Source organism: Microcaecilia unicolor, chromosome 3 (genome assembly GCF_901765095.1).
Source record: "Microcaecilia unicolor chromosome 3, aMicUni1.1, whole genome shotgun sequence".
NCBI lineage: Eukaryota > Metazoa > Chordata > Amphibia > Gymnophiona > Siphonopidae > Microcaecilia > Microcaecilia unicolor.
The window spans coordinates 42,502,198-42,514,002 of NC_044033.1; the positions used below are offsets into that span (position 1 = coordinate 42,502,198).

Below are 11,805 nucleotides of genomic sequence, written 5' to 3' on the forward strand. Positions count from 1 at the left end.
TGGTCATGTACAAAGTGATTCACATTGGGAAGAATAACCCAAGCTATAGCTACATAATTCTAGGTTCCACATTGGGTGTTACTACCAAGGAAAAGGATTTAGGTGTCTTTGTGGACAATACATTACTCTGCTGCTCAGTGTCTGGCATTGGCCATCAAAGGCAAACAGGATGTTGGGAATTATTAGGAAAGAAAGAGAACAAATTAGAAAATATCATAATGTCGCTGTATCGCTCTGTGGTGAGACTGCACCTTGAGTATTTTGTGTGAAGTTCTGGTCCCTAAGGTAGTGCAACTGGAGTACGTACAGACAAGGGTAACCAAAATGATTAAGGGGATGGAAGACCTCTTGAGGAAAGGCTATAGAGGTTAGGGCTCATCAGCTTAGAGAAGAAACGGCTAAGAGGAGATATAAGTCTATAAAAAGATTCCTGGAGGTAAAGTCCTTAAACCATTATTAAGGTAGACCTGAGGAAAGCCACTTATCCCTGGGATTGGTAGCATGGTATCTTGCCACTTTTTGGGACTCTTTCAGGTGCTTCCAACCTGGACTGGCCATTGTTGGAAACAGAATACTGGGCTAGATGGACCCTTGGTCTAACCCAGTAGGGCAATTATGTTCTTAAATTTAGGTACAGCAGGTTTTGTAACACCATTAGTGTAGGGTGCTGTATAATTGTGGAAAAGTGTTTAAAAAGTTTCAGATAACTCAAGTAGCCTTCTTTTTCATGCTAAGTCATAAGATGATGATTTTTAATAAGTGAGCCTGCAATATTGTGCTCTGTGTTTGGTCTTGCAGCAGTCTCAGTTGCTGCGTCTTTAAATGGTAATGGCCCCCCTTCAACAGGGTGTTTGATGGAATGGAACAGTAGTCTCCTGGCCTGGTGGTTCTCATGGAATCCCTTTACAAAGCCCCTGACCTATAGTGAATGATGCTGTTAGGATCACCATCTGTTTTATTATCTTCCTGTAGGATAAAGAATCAGGTAAAACTACTACAATAGTAGTGGGAACGTGGAAGAAGGAGGAGCACATAGAGTGGGCCAAGAAGAAGAATGCTGCTGTGTCTATCCTACCAAAAGCAGATAACACACAATCAGTTAAGTAAGTATTGGACTCTATTTTTAGAGATTGTTGTAAGTGCTTGAAAATCTGTGGTAGTGGGGGGGGGGGGGGGGGGGTAGGTTGGTCTGGAGTCTGTATTCAAAACATTAATGGGTTGGAAACCGTATAAGGTTGGCGCTCTAAAATCTCCCACTCTGGCAGTTAATTTTGCCCTTGCAGAATCACTGTGTAGATAAGAGGACCAAGTCGGAAGTAGGTCTGTTATTAATTGTCTGATGCAATATCCAGCACTTAAAAAAAAAAAAAAAAAAAGCAAACCCTGCCCCAGGCAGACTATTTATTTCTTTTTAAACCCATCCTGAATCACACACATCTCCCAGCAGTTCATAAACATTTCTTTAAAAGACAAGTACACTTTTTTTTTTTTTTTTGAGACTGATCTCTTTTCGCCTACCTGGACTGCAGTCTCCACCTCCAAGATCCGTGCATCAAAGCTACCTATAAAAACATGTATGCATATTTTATAAAGGCAACAGACACCTATAAAATAAGCACCCAGAATTTGCATTTGTGACCTGGACTGGCCACCATCAGACAGTGCGCTGGGCTTGATAGACCTTGGTCTGGCTCAGCATGGCTCTTAGAAACAGGGGCATGGTTATACCCTTTGGTGGAGTGGATATTTTATACATGTCTCGATCCATCATTTGTAAACAAAGATCTAAACTTCAAAAAAAATTGAAGGTGTCTGTATTTAAAACCACATCCATAGCACAAATATTCAGGCATGATTTATCAACTTATCTTTATGCCTAATACTCGTCAACCTTATCCATTTATGTAGGACCACTGGATTTGCAGTTCTAACTTATTTAATTTAGGTTGCTATTTATGCGGTCTTCCCAGACCAATATATTTATCCAGATAATGGTTGAATATCACTATCTGCTTCAATTTTAGCCTTCCCTCCAGAACTCTCTGTTCCTTTCTAAATATAAAGGGGTAAATTTTGAACCCCAGGTTATAAGAGTAAGAACTGCTTCTGGCCTGGGGTAGCTCTTTCTCTTCCCATCAGTCAAGATTGAAGAGCTGCTTTATCCTGATTACCCCAATCCTTTGTCCTTGACCAACCCTTTTCAAAAGTGTCCAATTGGGAATGGGAATAGAACGGGTCAGGACACCTAACCTCACCAGCACCAAAATAAGTTGTGGAGGCAGATACAAATATGAAGAGGAGGTGGTATGGAGGATTGGGAGATCCCTATCCATAGGTGTTTTGGATAGGGGGTGAATTTGAGAGGGGCTATTGTAGTGTACAAACAAATTTGTACCAATGGCCAAACAAATCGACTCACTGACAACAAAAGAACTTCCTCTTGTTTTGCTTAAAAAAAAAAAAAAAACCTAAAGAGTGGCACAAGCCATACTGGAAGGGCAAAAGACTATATGTGAAATCACCTGGTGTCATTTTTGTTGTATTTTCATTGATGGGGTGTCAGTCCTCTACTGGCCCCATCATTATTTCAATGAATGAGATAGAGCGCCTCTTGAAGGGAACATTATCTGCCTAGAGATAGGCAATGGGAGATTTGAGAGTCAGTTCAGACCGTGGTGAATCCTTATTCTTCACCTTTGGCCAGCTGATTTCCTTGTTCTTGATGTTAGGAATGATGACTTCAGGCCATGGGGCTTCCTTGGTGATTTGGAGGGGGTAAGATGGAAGATTGGATTATAGCAGCCCCAACTTTGTGCGTTGTGGGGAAGGGAGAGGATTGGGATGGTTCAGACCCCACACCTGTGGACAGGTGGCATCTCAATTTGTGGATTAATGGCTATAGGAGGGGATATTAAGGCTCGGTGTAAGTCGTGTGTTTGCCATTAGAGGCAAATACTACAACTTAACTACAAGGTGTAGACGTTGTAGTATTTTGGCAGATTTACACAAATGGCATTTGTTAACCTGATCTGCTAACAATCTAAGGATAGTTAGCTGTCATGTATTTGCCTGCTGGGATAGTTCATTAAATAGGCTTGCATAATGCTTGCTTGTTCTGCATTATCATAAGTGTATTAAATTTAAGTATCACAAGTTTCACACTTGAATTGAATTAATAGATTCTTATGTATGTAATAGTTATGTTTCTCTACCAGAGGCAGTCTAATTAGTGATAACTGTTATGTAAGTTTGGTTCAGACATGTAATGCATCTGGCATATTCGACAGAATGGTATCACATTTCTATGGCAACGGAGATGTCTGTGACTTAAACGAAAAGCCGAGGCAGGTGATTGTCAAACTGAAGTAAGTTCATTATTTCTTTTCACTGCTGTGGTTTGATGCCATATATTGAAAAAGAGCTGACATATCCAGCTGGCTCTTACTTGTGGACTTAACGATTGCTGTAAACTGTTATGCCTGTATGTTTGGGGCCTGATTTACCAAGGTGCTTCTCTGTAGGTTGCTGAGGAAATAAAAGTTTACAGGGCAATAATCGGAGCCCTTTCTGTGGGTAAAATAACAAGACTGTCAGTGGGTAAAAATAGTCACATTGCTGAACAACATGCGTATTTTTACTTGCTGAGCGGAGGCAGGGATTATAAATACGCATGTAGTTTTGGATAATCGGCGATATGGGAGAGATTCTATATATTTAGCCTAAAACAAATTGGCATGGAAATCAGTGCCAACTAAGCGTTTTCTAAAAGCGGTGCCTAGATTTAGACGCCTAAATTTCAACACCTAAAACTAAGCTCCTCCATTTACACCAACAAAAATGTGGCATAGATTTAGGTGCACTGGGCCATATTCTGTAACTACGTGCATAAATTTTGGAACACCCATTTTCCCGCCCATAACTGGTCCTCTTTTTTCCTGTGTGAGTTAAGCTAATTAAGTTATGCGCGTTATAGACTACACTTGGATTTTGGCGCAGATCTCTAGGCACACTATATAGAATCCGAGAGTGTGATTATTTCAAACCATCAGGTAAAATACCTACACATTTTGCATCAGTATGGAAAGTCTTAATTATTCTCCTCCCCCCTATTTTAATAACTCAGGAAAATATTTAGGAGGCGTGCCTGCGCTAATCGGTTATCACGGGCATATTACCATGCGCTACCCGATTAGCACAGGAGTAGCATGGGAGCAGTAAGAGCTTTCACAGTACTGGCCACACGCTAATGAGGAAATTAGCAAGTGGCCATTGCAATAAAATATAGCGTATCTTGGTAAAGGGACCTCTTAGTGTTAGAACTTCAGTACTGTAATGGCTGTTTTAGCAGTGCTCAAGTTTAAATCTGGTTTTCCTTTCATCTGCTTTCTTCCAGAAATGTTCTCAGTCGGCAGGTTTTTGTACATCACTCAGTAATTAACTGGTCTGCTGGCCTGCTGTGTTAATATCTGTCCTAGACCTACTTTGTTCTAGGACTTTAAGAATTCAAAGCTTCTCGTTCAATTCAAATATGTATTTTTTGAGCCCAAAAAACTGATGGAATATATTAACTCAAAGGAGGGAGCTTTAGATACCTTGGCTCCACCTAATAATTGATCGCTATATATCAGCTGCGAGCACTAGGCTCTCATCTGCCCCATTGATTATATCATTTTGTTTTTTACTGGTATTCTATTATTTCCTAGTACTTGGATCTGATATTGTGGACAAAGTGGAAATGATTTATTACTTCAATTTAGTATTATATATTTTTTTCTGTTAAAATATTGCGATTGCTTGAACATTTATGTTAATATATGTAAATGTAGAATAAAAATATGTTGAAATAAGAATTCAAAGATTTACTTTTAACTACCGTATTTTTCGGACTATAAGACGCACCGGACCATAAGACGCACCTAGATTTTAGAGGAGGGAAATAGGAAAAAAAAAATTTGGACTATAAGACGCACTTTTTCCCTCTAAAACCTAGGTGCTCCAGTGCGTCTTGTCCGAATCCCTCCCTCCCTCCGAGTTCGGGATTGCCCTCCCTCCGAGTTCGGGATCGCCCTCCCTAGGGTTACCTCCCCTCCCCCCGGCCCTGTCACCACCTCTCCCCTTACTCACGCGATCTTCCCTTGAAGTCTCGGTGGCCATTTTGAATCTCGCCGAGACCGTCATCACAGGCAGCATACAGGAGGCTGCAGAGCAGCGCACTGGGCAGGAAAGAGGGGGCTCTTTCCTGCCCCGACGTCACTAGACCACCAGGGAAGATCGCATGAGTAAGGGGAGAGGTGGTGACAGGGCCGGGGGGAGGGGAGGTAACCCTAGGGAGGGTGATCCTGAACTCGGAGGGAGGGCGGGCGGCCTACCTTCGGACTATAAGACGCACCCCCCATTTTCCTCCCAAATTTTGGGGGAAAAAAGTGCGTCTTACAGTCTGAAAAATACGGTATATTAAATTCTTTTCTTGGTTTTGGCTTAAAGAATGTAGAGCTGTAATTTATAAAATGGAAATGTGAAAAAAGCGATATTGTAGCAATCAGCAGCTGTTTCTGAATACATAGAAAATTAAGGTCACCATTTGACAGCAGTAAATTAATGTCCAATAGAAAAATTAAAAGGGGAAAGAATTCAAATTCACAGTAATTGTGTGCGTGCTCAGGCATTTTTTTCTGTTGTGTGAAATTCCCGTTTTAACAGTTGTACCATGGCAAGCTGTAACTGAAGTGCTTAGTCTTTATAAGAGTGATGATGCATGTTCTGTTGCAGGTGTAAAGAATCTGATTCTCCTCACGCTGTAACGCTATATATGTTGGAGCCACACATTTGTCAGTACGTTCTCGGGGTATGTATTCCCACAAACAATCTCTCTCTCTCTCTCTCTCTCTCTCTCTCTTTTTTTTTTTTTTTTCCTTCTCCCCCCTACTCCTTTTTATGTAGTATCTTCATTGTACAGGTTCAGTTTAAATTCATTTTGAATAGTAAGCTAGAATTACACTATTTTTTATTTTAGTTACATTTGTACCCCACGCTTTTCCCACTCATGGCAGGCTTAGTGCGACTTACATATACAGGTACTTATTTTGTACCTGGGGCAATGGAGGGTTAAGTGACTTGCCCAGAGTCACAAGGAGCTGCCTGTGCCTGAAGTGGGAATCGAACTCAGTTCCCCAGGACCAGAGTCCACCACCCTAACCACTAGGCCACTCTTCCACTCAGCAAAAATTTATTGTAAAAAAAAATGGCAGTTAGATGGTTAAAGCTTGATTCCATCGGTTGTATTTTTTAGGAATGATGCCAAGAAAATGGATAAGTAGAACATTTGGTTAGAGGGGTAGTTTTTTGTGGAAAAATTTGAGGGAGGGAGGTACTTTGTATAATGGTGGTGTTTTGTTGTAAATCATTTTGTGAATTATTAGAGAAGGCGGTTTTTTTTTTTTCCTTCTATAATTTTATTTCTCTTCTGTGATACTGAGCAAGAAAGTTTATGAAGTGTTTTCTCTACACTCACCATCCAGCATAAATATTTAGCATTTCATCTAAACTCCATTTTAGTCACATCCACTTGATCAATCCTCACATAGGGGCCCTTTTACTAAAGGATTGCCACATGCAACTCGGAACTACCGCCGGTCTAAGCTCTTAGAACTAGCCTACAGCATGTATGCTCACATGCATAAATTTATACTTGATCTAAAGATGTCAATTTGTGCATATACATACATATTTTATACATGTACATACCTTCTAACCGCAAACTGCGCTCCGTAGAATGCCTGTATGGAAATTGCTTAGGCACATTCTTATGTGCCTGATTAAACACTTACATGGTTTCACAGTTTTTATAGATGATAAGCTTTTTCTTCAGGCACAAGCAGGCCTATAATTCTCACATGTAGAGAAGCGGGTCCACATTGCCAGTCCAGAGCTTCTAAACAGGTATTTGAGCGCAAGATGTGCGCCTCCACACATGTGAGTGTGTGGGACCAGCAGTTCTTTTTTTTTTTTTTTTTCTGCAGTGACGAAAGGATGCATTTTTTTCCCCACTCCTCTGGTTTGGCCTTCTGTCTTTTTTGTGTGTGTGTGTGTGTGTGTGTGTGTGTGTGCTCCCGTTTTTTCCTTTTATTTTTTATACCTCTCGTGATTTTCTCCATTTAATTCCTTCTCCGGATCTTCTTAGATTTTTTTTTTCTCTTTTTAAAATTTTCTTTCTTGTACCACACTCGCTAGGCTGTGTTTAGGCCTGAACCTTAGTAAGACTTTTGCCCTATTCCTTTTTCTTCTGCTTTGCCCTTTTTAGCACCATTGAGTTGTTTGATTTGGCCACAGCTGTTTTTCCTTCCAAGTCATCGAAGGTTCCCAGTGGCTTCAAGTGCTGAGGTCTGTGCAATAGGATCATCTCTGGCAGAGACGCCCATTCTTGGTGTCTGCAGTGTTTGGAACCTGATCATGCCCCTGCCAACTGTATTATCTGTCTTCATATGAAGAAGAGAACACAGTTGGCTAGAGAGGCTCAGAGAAAAGATTGTTGGAGCCAGGTTCAAAGCCTTGACATCAGTGTCTTCAGTGTTGGCATCGGGTGCATCGTCCATATGGCTACGAGACCCTTGCACACTGGGAGTGACCATGTGGTGTTGGGAGCTCTGGGGCACCAAGGGTTTTTCCAGTTCCGAAGAAGCGTCTGCACCGGGAGGACTGCTCCCCCCTCCATGCGTGGGTCTCCAGACAGCCAAGACCAGGCATCTTCTTCAACCCTATGGATTCAGCAGCCTGCTTCTACACTGGCACCCCAGCCTTTCCCGATGTCTGCCTTCAATAAGCACTTCTGGGCTTTGCTCCCAGAGCTTTTGGCAGTTTCATGCAGAGTGCATTGTTATCTTGGGTGCTTGCATCAGCCATGCCTCTTGCTTCAGTCCCGACACTGATTTTACGGTCTCGTATTGACTGCCACCCATGTTGGCACACCCTCAATGTTGTAAGCTTCGCCAGAGTCTAGGCCGGAGCCAACACCTTGACGCCCCTCTTAGGGTCATGTTGTGTCTTCATCGAGGTGGGCTCAGTCTCAGCCCTCCCACAGGAGGTTCTTGGCTGACACTGAAGAAGAGCACTCATGGGACTCGGAAGAGGATCCACTTTACTTCTCGGAAGAGGAGTCCTATGTCATCCAATCTGATCTCTCCCCTCCACAGGAAAGGAGAGTCCACCTGAGAGCCTTTCCTTACCATCTTTTATGAAGGAGGTGGTGGCTGCCATCCTAATTCTTTTGGAAATGGAGGACAAGCCCAGGGCTAAGATGTTTGAGGTCCTGGACTACAACTCTCCTCCTAGAGACAATGTGACTGTCCTGCTTCATAAGATCTTACAGGGCATGTAGGTGAAGAACTGGGAGTTCCCTCTGTCGGTCCCTCTCTTCCCCAAGAAGTTTGACACGTACCAGATTCAGTCTTCCCCTGGGTTTGATAGACCTTGGTTGCCTCATTATTCCTGTGGTGGAATCCATGCTCAGAAGATGTATTAGGCCTTCATGCTCATCTCCTGTATCCAATCATACCATCTCTACACAAGCCTGTGCTTGTGGTCCTTTATGTGCAGTATGTCTGATTTGGCAGACTCTCTCCCACCGGAGCAGGCCGAATCTGTTCTTCAGCTTGTCAAGCAACAGAAGGCATGTCATAAGTTCTTGGCCAAGGGCACCTACAACACTTTTGATGTGGCCTCTGTGATCTCTGTCCAGAGTACTACTACATCCCCTAGAATGCCTACACGGATGTTGTTTAGGCGCACACTCATGTGCCTACTTAAACACTTACGTTTGCACTGTTTATATTCATGTAAAACCTGTTTTATATAAATAAAATGCTTTATAATTGCCCCTACTAAGTACAAAAGAAAAAGAAGTTTCCTCATATGAAGTGGTACTTCATATTTATGTTCTGCTACTTTTGGTTAAATATAAATTACTGTTTCAAAAGAGTATTATGGTGCAGTTGAGTTCTTATTTCTCCATCCAGAAGGGAATCAAGTAGACTAATCTCCTTTGTTTTTGTTTATTGTAAGACTTTAGATACCACCATTTGATGCATAATAGTGATTTATAGTTTACATATTAAAAAAAAAAGGAAGGAAAGCTTATTTTTAAATTAAATATGAGCTATCCACTGGACCCAGAGCCAACTAGAGATCTAGCTATTTAGTCCACAAATTCTTGAGACAAATCTTTTTTAATCCTGCTTTAAATTTGACCAAGGAAGACTCTATTTGCAAATAGAATTGAGTTGCACAACAGTAGAGCAGAATAATGATGCTAAATTATGATTGCTCCAGATCTGTCCGAGAGGGATGAGGGATAGCTAATAGGTATCGCCTTGAGGTGACAGTATCCCAGTCAAGTACATCATACAGGTTCACTGGTAATCCAGAAGAAGGGGCTTGATGTGCTAGTATTATCTTGTCTGAAGTGATCTAGCTTGAATAGGCTGGCAGTTTTTTAACATAATGGAAAAGACATAACTCTTTACCAGGGTAAATACTAGGGATGTGCACATTAAAAATAAAAAAAAAATTGGTTCTTTTGGGCTGTATTTGTACTTTGCATGTTTTGAAACTTTTTGTTGACTTTTGTGTGTATGTGTGTGTGTGTGTATATATATATATATATATATATATATATATATATATATATATATATATATATATATATATATATATATATATATATATATATATATATTTATTTATTTATTTATTTATTTATTTTATTTTTTTAATTAACATTGCGTATGCATTAACATCAAGACTATATATCAAATCCATGACCTTTTACCCTGTAACAAACTGATGCCCCGATGAACAATTCCACACGCTGTTCCGAAACAGCTCCCTAAAAATAGCGCCAGAACAGCACGGGGAATTAACTCCCTAATGATCGATGCTACTAATATGCAAATTTAAGCATGGTGTTAGCATTTGTCATCCTGGGAAAGTGCGAGAGGATTGTACCTGAGCACAAACAGCGTCCGAGTGAGGCAATAGTGCAGAGCTCATTTAAATCTAATTTAAATGAGGTTTGCACTATTGTCTCGCTCGGGCGCTGTTTGCCCAATGGTCATGGGGCACAGGTAAATGCAGGCCCTAATGGCCTCTAGCACCTGCATTTACCTTGGATCATCGGGGCATGAATGAACACTAGCGAGATCAGTCTGAAAGTTGCCCTCCCTGTTACTCAGCTAAAAGTGTGTGCGCTGTTTCACGGTCTTTATCCACATTAGCAGATGTTGCAGAGGCATGTTTAGGTTGCAAGAGGGTGGGGGGGGGTATTGTACATTTTTCAAGGGAATTTTGCACTGAATTTTGGACTGAATTTTGCACATAATCTTATGAGATGTTGATGTCTTGAGTCAGTATTTGTTCCTTGTGTACATGACACTCATCCTTTATGATGCTATGCTTTAATGTAACTTTTGTTTGTTCAGGTGGAATCTCCTGTTATTTGTAAAATCCTTGATACAGCAGATGAGAATGGACTCCTTTCAGTGCCTGATTAAAAATGCCGAGGAGCTTAGAGGTGGAAGATGAAGAGAGAGCCAAATGAACGGAAGCAGTCCTGCATTTTCCATGCCACCAAAGTTTCTTCAGTGACAAAATGCAAATTAGTCTGTAATGAGCAGTCCTCACCAGCAGAGCTCGTCAACGGGAAGAACTCTTGTAAATCACTGTTTATATTTATATGTAAATGAAGACATAAACTTTTAAATCTAATAATATACTGCGTCCTGTCTGATTATAATATTTGAAAAATCAAGTAAGAAATAGAAGTTGCTTTTTATCTGGACATTTGGGCTAAGAACCATCTAATGTGTTCTGTTTTTATAAAGCTGTGCTCTGCCCAAATAAAGTAAGGGGCCCTTTTATTAGTGTTCTAAGCAGCTGGGGCCAGATTCAATATACAGCACTGAAAAATAGGTGTTAGAAAAATTCACACTTGGGCGCTATTCTCCGGGCTTAGCGCATATTCCATCACCCAACTTTGGGCATAAGGACTTATATCAACTGAAAACTGATATAAATCCAGGCCTGTAACTTGGGTGCCCAGCCCCCAAATTCTGTAACACTGCGTGCAATTCTATAACACCCCCCCCCTTTTGGGTTGCAAGTCAGAGAATTTGGGAGTGGATCTTTATAGAATCGCACGCAGATCTAAATTACAGCCAATTAAGGTCAATAATTAACAGCCAATTATTGATTAATGGCTCAAATCAATTTGCACACTGGTCTCAGGATCGTGCGGAAATATGGACGGCATGTATGGAATCTGGAGGTTAGTGTGCAAATTGTTGTTCACACACTGACTGCATAGCTTGTTCTGGGTGGGGGAGTAGGTGTGGCCTGCATATTGCAGTTAGTGCACAGTACCTTACCATGTGCTATACCAGTGTAGGTAGTGTGAATGTACTGACCACATGGTAAAGTACTGGGGAACATTCTGGGAATGATCCCAACAGTTAGCAAAGGGTTTTGTAGGAGTATTTGCTGTGATCTCACCCACCCTGTGTGCATATGAGAGCACCTTTACAGCCAAAATGGACGCTGCAACCTTTCACCTATATGTCTGGCTACCAACTGTGCAGAAGTCAGCATTTCAGCTTGTAATAGATTTACTGAAGCCTGCACCACCTCCAAGGTCACTCTGTATCGGGGGAGAATGCATGTCCCTGAGGGAGAGAGAGAGAGCGTACGAGATAAGACGGACAAAGGAAGCTTCATACAGATGCTGGGAGTACATGGTGGGATTATTTCTGATTGGCT

At 41.3% G+C, this 11,805-nt stretch overlaps 1 protein-coding gene across 1 annotated transcript in view; it reads left to right on the forward strand.

The window, feature by feature from the left end:
• Positions 1 to 10,763, forward strand: part of ERLEC1 (endoplasmic reticulum lectin 1) — a 48,416-nt gene extending 37,653 nt beyond the window's left edge. The window contains exons 11-14 of the mRNA XM_030195842.1: positions 973 to 1,103; positions 3,288 to 3,365; positions 5,770 to 5,845; positions 10,473 to 10,763. Coding sequence (XP_030051702.1) covers positions 973 to 1,103; positions 3,288 to 3,365; positions 5,770 to 5,845; positions 10,473 to 10,544 — 357 coding nt within the window. The 3' untranslated portion in view covers positions 10,545 to 10,763. The remainder of the gene's footprint in view (positions 1 to 972; positions 1,104 to 3,287; positions 3,366 to 5,769; positions 5,846 to 10,472) is intronic.
• The last annotated feature ends 1,042 nt before the right edge of the window (positions 10,764 to 11,805 follow it).